A 15,064-nucleotide genomic window follows, 5' to 3' on the forward strand; every position below is an offset into this window, starting at 1 on the left:
TCCAAAGGCTCCAGAAAGAAGAGGTGGAGAGGAGAGTGAGGGACAGAGGGAAGTTTCCAGCAGGCGCGGGTCTCGGCGCACGGCCACTCAGAGCGAACCACGCCCCGGGGCAGGGGGACGGAAAGCTCCCCCCAAAAAACTGCCCGAACTCCCGCGATCATGGACCGTGACGAGGACTTCTAGCGGGCTGCAGGTTGACAAGATGAAGTTCGGGAAGAGCATCTGTGTGCTGAACGTAGGGGGAACCCGGTACGCCTTCACCCGTGAGGTGATCAGGGATTTCCCTCTCCGACGCGTCAGCCGCCTGCATGCCTGCGCTACCGAGAAAGAGGTCCTGGAACTGTGCGACGACTACGATCGGGACCTTAATGAGTTTTTCTTCGATCGCCACGCTCAGGCTTTCATGTTCATTATGCTCTACGTGCGCTCCGGTAAACTCCGATTTGTTCCAGGAGTGTGTGAGCTGTCTTTCTACACTGAGATGCTCTACTGGGGGCTGGAGAGCGCGCACTTGGACTCCTGCTGCCAGAAGCGCCTGGACGACAGGATGTCCGACATCGGACTGGACAGTCTGTCAGAAGGGGAGATGGGACTGTCGGGGGAAGAGTCCCAGAGCCCGGGGGAACAGGTGCCCCGGACTGCGCTCACGGGGAGAGCGAAATGGCTCGAGAGGATGCGCCAGACGTTTGAGGAGCCCAACTCTTCAATTGTTGCGCAGCTTTTGGCTTCAGTGTCCGTGATCTTTGTGTTGGTCTCCATGATAATGCTGTGCGCGAGCACCCTGCCGGATTGGGATACAGCTAAAAGAAATACCGTGGAGGAGCACAGGTAGGCGATGATCCCGGGTCACGGTGGCGTTCCAATCATGACAAATATTGGAGGCGCAATGCGTGCCGGTGTCCCACAGATGATGCTGAGATCTGTGCGTAAAAGTGAATTCAGATGCGCTGAAGAGAATTGTTTGTCAAGGACGCTTTCTGCTCTGCCTCACAGCGTTCATGAATATACAAACAGCCTTAAAACACTTGAGGACCTCACTCAAGTGTGTGCATTGCACTCCATGCATTCATTAGAAAGATGCATTATTGAGCCGTTTGTTCTTTGATTGCTGCTTGCTGTGTGTGCTAATGAGAATATATGTTTATTTAATTTAAGATAAACTAAAATGAATTTTGAAACAAGATGTTGACAATATGGAAGCATTAAGAAATGTGTCCTGAGTGAATTGCTGTTCTTTAATTATCTGATATGACAATCAGAGAAGCTCCCAGGAAAGAAAATCAGTAATAAATCAATATTATCAACAAAAATAGTGGAGAGCTGTAATCATGACACAGGAAATACTTAATTAATCTCCCCTGGTCCTATCCCCCTCCAATTCACCTCATCTCCCTGAATATGTTTACATTTTGTTAAGGTTACAGTAAACCATTAGGATAGCAGATAATACAGATTCATAATATTTAAGGGGGTAATGACGTGAAAGTATGATGTTTATTCAGGGATTATATCATAATGTAAGCAAACAAAATAAATTAAACTACCTCCAGTGTACTCGGCCTTTGACCTGTTAAATTAACTTGATTTTACAGATTAGGAGTGACAACATGGGTCCTTCTTTCTTGCTTATGCTACTCACATCCTGTCTGTCTTCTCTAAGAAGCCTGAGGCAGCTTCTCTCACAGATGCTGGATATAGTTTTGTATTTCAGACCTGTTACAGTAGTTGGAAAATATATTTTTTAAGTGTAGTTTATACGCAGAAGGTCAAATGGATTCCAATTCAGCTTCATGCCACTTTGTGCTGCAGCTCTGTCAGCTGCTCCGTAATTTGGTTTGGTTTTATTGTGCTGGCAGTTCCCCTTGAGGCCCTGCGTGTTTGCTTGGCTTCACTACTCTTACCAGCACCTCCTCTCTCTAATTGGTTTTGATTGCCTTTGCTGTGCTAATCAATGGGGTAATTATGTGACTGTTTTTGTCACAGTCTCTCTTTGAGGGGTTTTAATGCCTCCCCCCTGTGCAGATTATGGAACATTTCCAAGATTTCTGTCCTGACTGTGCAGCCTTCCTCCTGTCTTGGTTTGATTGTGTGAACCCAAAATGCCCCGAAACGTGTTCCTTCTTGTTTGTAATTTATTTTTCCGTCCCTGCCTCAGATTTGCTCGGTGTTGGGAATATAAAGTCCAACAACATTGGAAAAAAAACACTTCTTTTGGCAGTGAGGCTATGACTGATCACTGGTATGACATTAACTGCAGTTAAAATTAACAAAAGTTTCTCTGAACTTGTTATTTATACATTTGTCATACTCCAGAGCTGCTGTTCTCAGTTTTACTCTAGACGTAGACTTCTACGTCAAGCAGAGGCAGTTCTCTTAACCGTACTGTAGTGGAAGCACCTCATTAATTCAGAACTGTAAAGTGTATTCTCTCCTGCCTGTATCCACAGATCCGTTGATAATGAATTAACATTCCATCTCACCTTTTGAAAAGCTGTCTGCTCCTGCTTGCATTGTTGGACCTCATCTCTGCTCCTTTGTTGCAGCTTGTTCTTTCTGATTAGTTTGTAAATCTTTTTTTTTTCTCCAAGCTTTGATAACATATCCCCTTCCAGCCAACTGATGTAACTTCAGCTGAATTTATTCAAATGAATCAGACACACACACACACACACACTGTGCTGACAGCTCAGCGAATGTGTCACAGAAGCACTGCAGTAGGGCAAGTTTGTGCACATTATTAGGACAACTTAAACAGGAGCAATAGAAGTAATGTACACATTGTCCAAATAATTTATTATCAACAACATAAATTAATATACGACTGTATATAACGCACATAATGCATGAGCTGTCCAGCAGTATCATGTGTCAGCCATACGTCTCTGCAGCTCCTCGTCCATTTCCTGTTTATTAAACTCCTTTTTCTCCCCTCTGCTCTTCTCTGTAGGATCGTGGAGGCAGTGTGTATTGGCTGGTTTACAGCAGAGTGCATAGTGCGCTTTTTAGTGGCCAGAGACAAGTGGGACTTCCTCCGCCGGCCGCTGAACATCATCGACATGATTGCAATCACCCCCTACTATGTCACCATGGCGATGGCCCGGGCCGGGATGCCGGGCGCCGGGCTCGGGGTTGCAGGAGTGATACTGCGGGTGCTGAGGATGATGCGAGTGTTCTGGCTCATGAAGCTGGCCCGACACTTTCTGGGCCTGCAGACGCTGGGGATGACGCTCAGGCGCTGCTACCGTGAGATGGTCATGCTGATGGTGTTTGTCTTCGTCGCCATGGCGATATACAGCGCTCTGGCCCAGCTGCTGGAGCACGGTTTGGACCTGGGCACGCAGAACCACGACTACGCCAGCATCCCGGCCGCCGCCTGGTGGGTCATCATCTCCATGACCACGGTGGGCTACGGGGACGTCTACCCGGTGACGATTGGGGGACGGGTGCTCGGGGGAATGTGCGTCGTGAGCGGCATCGTCCTGCTGGCGCTGCCCATCACCTTCATCTACCACAGCTTCGTCCAGTGCTACCATGAACTGAAGATCCGCTCAGCCAGATACGCACGCAACCTGTCGACGGAGGTGCTGCGGTGAACCTGCGCTGGCAGAACAAAAATATAAGCTCAACAAACCAACTGACCTGCTGATGCCATTGTGGAGCGATGATCGTCTCTGCAAACGACCCCGTTTCCTGTCTGATTTTATTTGGGCTGACTGGTGTGTCGATGATTTCCCAATCGCTGTCTTCAACCAGCATGCTCTGCAACAGTCTCCCTAACAACACCGAGCGAACATCACAACAGGAAAACACAGATAATTATTTATTAAGCACACACGCAGGTGCAGTCGATCCAGTTTTTTCTGTTTACACTGTGTTCCCATGGCGACAGCACATCCAGAAATGGCTGCATCAAGCGTGCTCGCGTTTCCTCCATCTGACCGTGAGATCTTCACTTTGTCTTAAGTTTTGCGGCCAGATGCTGCGAGATACACAAGACGGACGTGTGACCTAGATGCAATCCGTTCAACCTGTGAAATAAAGATGAGTGAAGGAGTGAGTGCAAAGTGGGGAGTCGGAGGGTGGGGGCACAGAGGGCTTAGTGAGCGGGAGAGCTTAAGCCAGGAGTAATGAAATATGGAGACAGGTCAGCAAGGACTGAGGTGGCAGACAATAAAACAGAGAGACAGACACGACGAGGCAGACGGAGCGTGAAACGAGGGATAAAAGATGTTTGGACAGAAATGATAGAACGCGACGCAAGCCTGAACACCAGGGATGAATAGTGTGGATTGCTTCTCCATTTGTGGGTGAATGTAAGGCATTTTGTATGTCTCCGTCTCCAAGGCAACCGCATCCTCCAACGTGTCAATCATAATCCTGGTTGATTCGTGTGCACACAAATAGGCTACATCCACGCACACGCCGTAGCTGGCACATGGCTCCTCTCTCCTGCACTTTATTGAGAACATCACAGAATCAGAAATCAGAAATTCCTTCAAACCATTTAACGGTCTCTAAATTATCTGGAAATACCGATTCTAAACATGAGGGCATTATTTAAGATTGATTTAATACCGTTTTCCTTTTGTAGCGTTTTATAAGAAAATAAACACTTTGAGATTATAGATTGAAATCTGTTGGAAAGTCAAATGTTGATCAAAAAGAAGCTGTAAAAAGGAAGTAATATCTTGTTTTTGCAAGTGGTTATTCACTTTATGAAATCACAGCAGTCTTGAGCACCACAGTCCTATAATCTAATGTGTTATTTGAATTTAAGAAAACTTACAACAAATAAGTAAATTCAACCAACAACCTGAATTTGATTCATATTCTAAATAGTCGAGAGCCATATGTCAATACTGTGTATATCTTCTTGTCTTTCTTGACATTACGTCAATCAGATCAAAAGGGCAAAACTCAACATCAGCAAGAGAAGTATAATGTTCACAGATTCTAAAAATCTTGAACAAATATCATTTTTCTCATTGAACTATTTAATGGTACATTCAAGAACTGACATCCTATTACCACGGCTTGTTTGCAAGGTATGAGAATAGATGTTAAAATAACTAAATACACTGAAGGATGGAGAAAAGGCAAGCGCATGGAGAGGATAAAAAGAACAGCTCAGGTTGTCACCGATATTTTTTTGTGTCACCGGTGATTCAGACATGTTTGCACTGTTCGTGGTTCACCGAGATGATGTGATATGTTGAGGAGGCACATGATCCAAACAAACAAGTCAACACCTCTCCCACACAACAGTCTTGCGTCTCTTCTCCTCTTCCTCCCGTTGCCATCATCCATCCCCTTTTTAAACCCACACAGGATCCATCATTTTGGCTTTAATGGCAGTGGAATCAATAATTAGTCTGTATTCTATCTGTCTGTCTTCACCTTTAAAGTCTTTGTAGGTCCTTCCTTCTCTATCTTTGTAGCCTTGTATGAGCTTCGTCTGTATTGTAGCCATTTCTACATCCTTCTGGTTGTTATTGGTGTGCATTTTTAAGTACCGTCATGGAAAAATTTTTTATTATTGACCTTATGATGCATAAATCATGTAGCAGATATAGCTCAGTGGATCCTGGTCAAGGCCGGCCTGATTGAAACCATCAGTCAAAATCTTTTTTGCTCTCTACACTATGAAGCTGTAATTAATGTGATTGATGTATGAGTCTTTTTATAATAAAACTATGAATTTCAGAATGTTTTTGAATGTGTAAGCCAAAGTTCTTTATTCTATTTCTGACATACAGTTTTCTAGTTATTACATTAAATTACTAAAATAGATTAATAACACAGTCGTTGATTTCAGGTTGTCATTAATGATGTGTTTGGTAGTCTCCCTCAGGCACTGAGGTGTAATATTTTAATCCTAAAAACACCTGAGCCCTTGGGCAAGGGTGTATTCACCATTCACCAGGACTCACACAATCACTGCAGCACACTCTGGTTCACAATGTGCAGCGGAAAGGGTTATTGAATCACAAACAGCAGCTGTGCGGCTCTCTGGGATCAAACTGTTGTACGTCTGAGAGTGAACTTTGGCAGCTGTGTTTGCTTTATATTGGCCCCTTTTGTTTTAAATGAACCTGAGATTATAAACAGATATTGTAGGTATGTCGGGTTTGTTGATGACATTCAATAAACGAACAGCAGTCTGCAGTCAACATTATGTGTAATGAATTTATATAATATTTGGGTTTTATTCTCTTGAAATGACTGAAAAAAAATATTGAATCTCTTCATGATATTGTAGTTTTATGAGACGTGCCTGTGTTTAAAGCAAGTTCATTCAGAGCACAGCCTGAACAGTTCACCAGCCCAAACGCAGAAATGTAATCACATACATTTACACCTACGGGCAATTTCAGAGGAACCAATTAACTTTAAATGTATTTTTTTTAAAGTCAGAGAAGAAAACCTTTGGAGGCAAACAGAGACCATGGAAACCCCACACTAAAACACCTACAAACCCAGATTCAGAAGATATTTCCACATTTTTCTGGTAGAGTTTCAGGAATATCATGACAACCTCCTTAATGTGTTTTTTCCAAATATCTGTTGATGGGACTGTTAAGAACATTTGGCCATAATTGTAAAGATGCAATTAATAAACCTTTATTAACAAAGATAAAAAAAATAACTGTGAAAGAATTTATAGCATTCTTGGATAAAATAAGAGCAGATGGATGGATGGATGAGAGAAAACTAAAATCTTTGAAAGATTATCTGAAAATGCTTGTTCTCCCCAGAAGTGTGTCTACAGGCTTCTGCCACTGTTTATCCAGTTAATGATCAGACATTTTTCTGTATAACTAGGGCTTCTTGTCCTGCTGCTGGCACCAGAAAAACATCCAGGGGATCACCACAGTCATTACCATTCTTTCTCAGGGTACCAAAAAATGTTTGTGAAAAAAGTCATTAAAATCCCTCCAACATTTGTTGAGATGTATCACGACGGGCCCGAGTGATGGACTGAAATTCATATGTTGCCCACATTAAGCTGCATGAGAACACAGTGGATTTAATTAATGTTTACCAAGCTGTCACGCTTGCTGAATATATTTAACCAAATAAATAGCGGAGCGGTTGTCTGCTCAGAATTGATGATTTTTTTTTTCCTCTAACAAACCTTCTGTTTAATTTTTTTTTTTTTTAATTAATGTGTCCTTCACCGATTGACAAAAGATGGTATGAAATAGTGTGTATGCAGGTCTATTTTAGAATAATCAAAAAATAAAAAAAATCATTTGTGAGATAAAATGTATTCACAGTTGTTGTAGTGAGAATGGATTTTTACATTTATTCTATAGAAACTCATTTGTTTGATTTGTTCTAGCTGCTCTAAAATGTTTCCATTCATATTCAAAAGGCAGAGTTCAGCATGTGGAAAGGAAATGATTATTTTTTTTTTTTTTACTTTCTGAAATTTCTAATGAAGATAACACTAACACTCAGTGTCAATTTCATAAGACCTCATGTGTTATGATGCATGATAAAATATCCACCCATCAGTTCAGCCATTAACCTATGCATCTTCTATACTTCTTTATCATGTTGTGCTGGAATCCAATCCCAATCAAATATTTTGGTTTATGTCACATTTGATGTTCAAGCTTCATCAACATGAGTTATTTTGCAAGCCAAGGCAACCATGCCTGTGTGCTGCACATTTCAGCAACATGGTGACGCCAAGTGTTTTACACTGACAAATATGAACAACAAATGAGTATTAATAACATTAAATTATTAAAAAAGCCCGCTTAAGCGTCTAGAGCCAGCTGACGTATTGTGTAACAGCATGGTACGGCGCTGAAGCAGGAGGAGGCTGCAGACGATCATCACAGCGGCGCAGAAGATCACTGGCTGCCCTCCCCGCTCCCTGACAGACATTCACACCTGCCGATGCCTCAGCAGAGCACTAAACCATATCAAGGACAGCTCACACTTGTTTTCCACCTGTTTGACCTGTCGGCCTTCGGCAGGCGCTGCGGATATATCAAAGCAAAACAGTTTCTTTGCCATAGCTATAACCACCTGAAATTCACACATTTACTGATTCACACACTTTATGCACATCACACACCACACCTACACAAACGATTCAAACATCCGCCTTGAAACATCAGTGAACCTGTTGTCATATTGCACTATTCTTTGCTATGTGGCATTCTCTTTGTTGTTGTGTTTTATTCATTTGCATTGTGAGAGGAGCAGGCTTTCTAATTTCTGAAGCATGAAAATACACCAGAATAAAATGAATTTAAAGTGTTAAAAAAGTAATATAAATACAGTCAGGTCCTTACCCTCTGGGTCTCAGTCCCTAATAAAAGTTGCAGTTCAAAATACATAGATATAAGACATAAGAGGCGACTGTGAAAAGTGTATTCAACAATATTAGCTGACAGAATCACAGTGTCCTCTGGGAATAAGATGTGAAAAGAACAACCAAAACACAAGGACTTTTAAAAGTCCTAACTTTATCCAATGTCAAGACAATATGACCCCAAAAAATTTTATCAATCAGACAGACATGCAGTTGTGATTCAATTGATGCGATGATCTACTTTTCTATGATCGAACCGATGAGTAAAATGGGACAATTTAGATTCTTAGTGAGACGAATGTGGAGAAAATATGGAAGGTCCACACAGAAAAGTCAGACACTCTTCAGGCTGGAGCAGAGGCAACTACTTCTCCACTGTGCTTTTTTTTCTGTTTCCTTTGCAATTCTTTCATTCATTTTGGCCTTCTCCTGGTCTCTTTTCGAGGCGAGCTTGTCCAGCTTGATGATCTGATTGATGCGAACCAGGATGTCCAGTTTTCTCCTCTTGTTCTCCATCCACTCCTCCTTCTTGGCCCTCCAGGTCTCCTCTGCCTCTTTAGATCATTTCAGCTGCTTCTCATTTTGCTCCTCTTTCACTCTGTTCTCTAACTGCAGCTGTTGCTCCAGAGTATTAAACCTCCTCTTCTAGTTGTACACCATGATGTGCATCTGAGTCTCCACCTGAATGAGCTTGGCCACACTATCCAAGTAGTCTTCATCCAGTGCAGAGATTTGTGCAGCTGCCTTCTCCTCTCTGCCCAGCGCTCCTTCCACTCGTTGAGGGAGTCCTTCATAGTGAGCCTCAGCGACGTGATTTCCTTCGTGAGATACTTGATTGTAATCTCATGGGTGTTGCAGAGAGCATCTTTTTGTTGCAGCCTCCTTCTTCTACTCATAGGTCCTCTGTCTCCATTGGTAATAAATGCATGAATGTGTGGGTGTGTGTGTGTTTGTATGGGAACTTCCTCTCTTTTGGGGCCACAGGGGAATTTTAAAAGTTGCATCTTAACTTTTCAGATTCTTTTTTATTAAAATTATTGTTAAAGAATTGCAAAACTGTGACTCTGTTTGATGAAAATGGACATAATTCTTTAATGAAAATTTGTCTTATTGTCTTATATAAGAATTTCAAATTTCAATTGATACTTTGTCAATCAAGGGTGAGGGAGGAAATGGTTTTACAGTATTTTGAAATTAATTTTAAAAGAACAGAATAGACTGACTAATGTTTCGATAACAATATTAAATTTTCTTATTATAGTATATTGTCTTTTGTCATACAAGCTAAATTTTGAACTCAAAATCAAAAGACTCACAATTTTGACACGGAACTTGCAGCCATTTTTGAACAGGCGATATTTTAGCCAGCTCGATCTGCGTCACTCTCCCTCGCCGCTCGCCGCCAACCGGAAGGTCCTTACCGGTGAGGATTTGTTGTGGTAGCGTCTTTCTCCTGCCCTTCAGGGTGAAAATGTACTACAAATTCAGCGGTTTTACCCAGAAGCTGACCGGCTCTGCCCCTGGGGCCTCCTTCAGCCCTCAGGTAAGCCCGGGAAGCGGCGGGTCAGTGTGGGGAATTGGTATCCGGCGGGCGTGACCTTGATCCGGTTAATGCAACATGTAGCAGTAGCCGAGCAGCTAAACGGATCTAAACGATCCTGTCTGAAGAGTCACATCGACAACAAGCCAATAGAATGTACCGTGGTCTGCTAAACGGAAAGTTTTTCTAACTTTTATATATGCTGTTGGGTTGTGAAATGATGGTTGTGAGCGTGTTCGTACACTCACGATGTGGATACTGTTTACTTAACAGTTAGCTGCACTTAACCTTTAATCAGACAAGTGACTTTGTTAACTTCCTCTGTTTTTTGTAGTTTCTTTTATTCACACAAAGATCAGATTTAGTTCCCGATTTCTTTAATTAAAGATTTGTCGACATTTCTCGAAACACATTCACTGTTCTGCCCCTTATTCTCACATCTTACCTCTGTGAAGCGAATTTTTGCGTCTATCTTTAAATTCTGTTCAAATCGATTTTATTTCGATAGCGCCAAATACAACATAGTCATTTCAAGGCACTGCTGGAGACTAAAGCCCAACAATTCCACACGAACCTGGATAAGTGACAGTAAAAATGGGAAAACTCCCTTTTAATCTGAAATAAACCACAGAACCAGACTCAGAGGTGCTTTCTGTCGGTCCAGTTGCGGTTGGTGGATGGAAGGAAGAAAAATATAGTTCAAGCAACAGTCATAAAATCACTCATCAGTTGCCTCAGGCCATACACTTCCAGTTCCACTCCTGTCAGAGAGAGATGCTGATATCCATTGGTCATCCATCCGTCTCCTGGACCGCTTTGTCCTTGTGGGTCACTGAAGCCAGTCCCTCCTGTCCAGAGTGACACCTGGACAGGTCACCAGTTCATCTAAGGACAAACGCAGAGGCACACAACCACACACACCAGGAACAATTCAGAGTCACCTATTAACCTCACACTGTAGGAGGAATGTGGAGTACACGGACACACACACACAGGGAGTACATGCAAAATCCATACAGCGGTTATTTGAATCCACAACCTCTTAATGTGAGACAAAAGCACCGAGCAATGCATTACTGTTCAACCCAGCGATGTCACTGCTGATCGAATCGATTGGTGACACTTGATTTTATTCCCAGTGCATCAAGTGAATCATAATGTTTTTATATTTTACGTGTGGTAGGGTGTATTTTAAATTTGTTTTGACGTAGATATATTCTCTTCAACTATTTATCATATGCTTTAATTCATTTTTATTATTTGTAAAAAGTCACCAAAGAACGATTCAGTATCTTTCAGTATTTCTCTACATAGAGGATTTGTTTTTAAAATATTTTAAAATGAAAATGCTAAGAGTGCTTTAAAATGAATTAATAATAATAAAGGTAAAATGGAAAAATAATATAAAGAAATGGGAGGAAACATTAACTAGTGAGTTCAATAAGAAAATTACAGCACATAATTCCAGTAATAAAAATTGGCCCATCTCTTTCAAAAATAAAATAATACAATACTCCAGTGTTCTTCTTTCAAATGTATTTATTGAAAGAAAATTAAGGATTAAGCTTAATTTGAGCTCCTTTTTTCACTCTCTAGATAATGTTGCCTGCACTGATCTTCCACACAGTTAATAAAGGATGAGCCACGTCACCAGGCAGTCGTGGCCTTTCTTTTCCATTTCTTTGGACTTTTTTTCATTGGTTCACCGGCTTGTCACAAAGCCTTTACTTAACCTTTATTCACAAAGGTTATTTCCGATCTGTCGATCTGGCCTTTCTCTGTAAATTTACAGCCAATTTCTGGATTCATCATCTGCCAGATGTGACCTTTATTGCAGTTCCTGTGTCCTTTAAGCTAGTATTACTCATGGCGTGAATAATAATTCGTGCTGTTTTTTTTTTTCCCAAAGATAATTTTGATTACAACCTTTCTGTAATACCTTTGTGGATGACATCGTTAGCGATGAATTCTCATAGCAATAAGGCAGATTTGGTGTCCTGACCAGGGCTTTTATTGGAATTTAGCTCAGTTCTGTGAATAAAATAGCAGAGCATTTTTGGTTTTATACATTTATTCATTTAAAATAGAAACTAATTGAACAACATTGGAACCGTGTTCTTTCTCTGGAAATCACGCAACTTCAATAATTTAGAAAGCTTTAGAAATGGATGTAGAAAAGGACGTGAGGAATAAAAGCCCTAAATTAAATAAATGTAAATGTAGCACTGACGACGACAGCAGATTAAGTCTTTTTTTTTCTTTACAGATCATGTGCTGCCTTGTTTACATCACAATCTGCTTCTCTTTTTCCTGTATCTCCTCAGCTCAGCCGATTCTATAAATCATCCCACGCTTTGTCTGCTGTTTTCTCCTCCCCGCAGCTGTTTAATTTACAGAATCAAGCCGAATTAGTCGTTTTTCAGTCCCATATGTTGTGATGGGACTCAGACTAATGAGAGAATACATAAATAGCAGATGTACTTGTAAATAAAATCACTGAAATAGAACATCATTTAATGTAGAGCTGACCACTATACCGCCTCCTCTGGTAACCCTTTGTCTTATAGAGTACTTTTAATTTGTGTTACCTTTGAAACAAATAACCACGAAGAGCCTGCAGACGTGCACTTTGACCCCACATGCGTCACGCAGTGATAACTGAAACCCTGAGATTCCCAGAAAAATCCACCAGCAGGTTTGTTATAGAAGTGCCAGATGTAATGTCATAGCAACCGGTTCTTTTCACACCAAAAGTAATTATCACTTTGAAAGCTGGTCATCTGACCTCACCTCCATCTGTTCTTTTGCCCGTCTTGCCTCTGCCGGCAGACACTTGTTATTTCCATATAGACAGGTCAAAGAAAACCCCAGCAAATCGACACTTTAGAGTCGCATCCTGCAGCTTTGAGTTTATCTGACCTGCAGCAGACAGACACCTGTGGGGGAGTGCATTTACTATTTCGCAATTCGCATCCTGCTTATTATTCCTCGGCGTTTTCTGTGATCACAAGCAGCAGAAAATACAAACCACTCATCCCCGCATTCCCGGTTTAATCCTCGGAGAGTTCCCCCGCTGTGCGCCTGTCTAGTAGAGGCCTTTAGAAAATGGCAAGCACAAACACTCGGCCTTCGCTGCCTCTGTATTTTCATATGTCAGATTTAATTTTCCCCGCTCCCACTCCAGCTGCCTCCACAGGCTCTAACCGGGGTAAAGAGACCGCCACTAACTTTCACAGGAAGCTGCTTTTCGTGAGAGATGTATGAACATTGAGATTTCCGGATGAGAAACATGCAGACATGAAAAGAAAAGAAACTGAAAATGAAGAATTCTTCTTGAGGATGTTCTGCTTTTGAGAGGGAACCCCCATGAAATTCCATTCTCTCACTTAAAGCTTTGAAACACTCCGTCAGTGCGTACTGTTTAATTTCCTGAAGAGGCACTCGAACAGTGTAAGAAGCGGAGCCATAACTTACGAAATAAAATCAATGAAGCACTCATGTAATCACTTGTTAAGCTCAGTAAAGTGCCGATAAAACAACTCTGGATCCTTCTGTGGAAAAAAAAAAAATACATTAATAAATAAAGATAGGCTGGTCTTCCCTCACATTCATTCAGTGTTTATTTGCAAGGCGCTGTTCAAAATTTGGATTTAATGATGCAAATTAATCTCTTACTTGACGCGACTGTGACGAAATTCTCACCCTCCTGGTGTGTTTCCAGCTGGTACTGACCCGATGCTCCTTCCTCCTCAGGGGCTGAAGCCAGGCCTTCCAGCAGAGGCCCCCACCATGATCTTTGCCACGCCCACCAAGGTGGTGTCGGAGGGCGTGAGCACAGTGGAGTACCTGGGAGCAAACAAGGTTCCAGACCTCCAGAGGCTATTCCAGGTAATCCCGAACTCACGTCTTCAAAAACGTCAAGTTGAAAGACTTAAATGAGAGAACACACATGAATATGTTTTCCACCTCCCTCCCAGTCGTCAGATGGTCTCCCCGTCCATTTGAAGCGCGGGGTTCCCGACAAGCTTCTTTACCGCACCACCATGGCGCTCACGGTGGGAGGAGTCATCTACTGCATGGTGGCTCTTTACATCGCCGCCCAGCCCAGCAAAAAGTGACCAACGCTTCCGCCCGGATCTCGCTTTAACACCTCCGACACGCCGCCACCGAAATCGGCTCGGCAGCCGCAGTCTCCATCTGCCCTCGCCGTGCCAGCTCTTGGGACTCCTTTTAGATGAGAATTTATCGTTTTCAGGACATCAGAACAATAACAACAACAAAAATATGTCTTCTTTGAAAGAAAAAATGTGCATGTGAATAAATTTGAATGGGGAAAAAGGTTGAAAACTGGTTGAATTCTTTGTCTTTTTCTGTTTTCTTATAATTTGTCACCTCCGTGATGCAGAGATCAGTCTTCAAATCTTGAGACCTCCGACATTCCACTCGTGGATGAAACGGAGGGATTGTTTTTTTGTTTTGTTTTTTTTCCTCTGAGCTTTCAACAGGCTTGTGCGGGTGTAGTCAGCCATGCGTGTGTGACAGAGAGCAAGCATGTTGGAGACACCTCGTCTGGAACATGGCTGCTGCTCACTTGGCTTAAGTAATGTCTCATACAGTATTTATATGTGTGGGCCCGAGTGTGATGTCAGATGCTCCTCTCCGTCTCATCCGGCGATCGGCCTCACTCGCTTCATTTTTCTCCCTTTTTTTTTTCCTCGACGTATACCGAATGATTCTCTTGATTTCACAGCTCGTTTATACTCCAGAGGAAAAGTGCTTTTTTTTTTCTCTATGCAGTGTGTTGAATGAGGCAGTTTATAACACTGTAATTACAAAAAAAAAGGACAAAGTCTCAAATGCGGTTTTCTGTAGTGAGAGGGAAACATACAAGCGCACAGTGACATGCTGAACAGCCTCCTATTCTACCAAACATTTACTCTGTTATTCGCAGCACAAAAACTGCATCTGCCAGTAGAATCGCCGGAACTGTCTGAGAAGGTCAGCTTTTAGCTTTTAGCCACATGTGACTCTTTACTTTCCCATAATGCATTACAGCTGCTTCACTGTTGCTTTCAACTAATTTATCTTTTCACCCACTGTATTTACATTAGTTACAAACATCTGGTCTCTTAGATGAAAAAAGATGATTGCAGATTTTAAAGGATTTTTTTTTTTTTTCCCAGGAATTTCTGTCT

General features: G+C 42.1%; 2 protein-coding genes across 2 annotated transcripts; both read left to right on the forward strand.

The window, feature by feature from the left end:
* The first annotated feature begins 32 nt into the window (after positions 1-32).
* Positions 33-3,904, forward strand: kcng3 (potassium voltage-gated channel, subfamily G, member 3). Its single transcript, XM_030097811.1, has 2 exons — positions 33-828; positions 2,948-3,904. Exons 1-2 carry the CDS (start codon positions 203-205, stop codon positions 3,591-3,593), a joined length of 1,272 nt encoding a protein of 423 aa, XP_029953671.1. The 5' UTR covers positions 33-202; the 3' UTR covers positions 3,594-3,904.
* A 5,787-nt stretch (positions 3,905-9,691) lies between these two features.
* cox7a2l (cytochrome c oxidase subunit 7A2 like) lies at positions 9,692-14,164 on the forward strand. Its single transcript, XM_030098032.1, has 3 exons — positions 9,692-9,872; positions 13,623-13,757; positions 13,847-14,164. The coding sequence occupies exons 1-3, from the start codon at positions 9,801-9,803 to the stop codon at positions 13,985-13,987; spliced, it is 348 nt and encodes a 115-aa protein (XP_029953892.1). The 5' UTR covers positions 9,692-9,800; the 3' UTR covers positions 13,988-14,164.
* Positions 14,165-15,064: the final 900 nt, after the last annotated feature.

This window comes from Salarias fasciatus, chromosome 8 (genome assembly GCF_902148845.1).
Source record: "Salarias fasciatus chromosome 8, fSalaFa1.1, whole genome shotgun sequence".
Lineage (NCBI taxonomy): Eukaryota > Metazoa > Chordata > Actinopteri > Blenniiformes > Blenniidae > Salarias > Salarias fasciatus.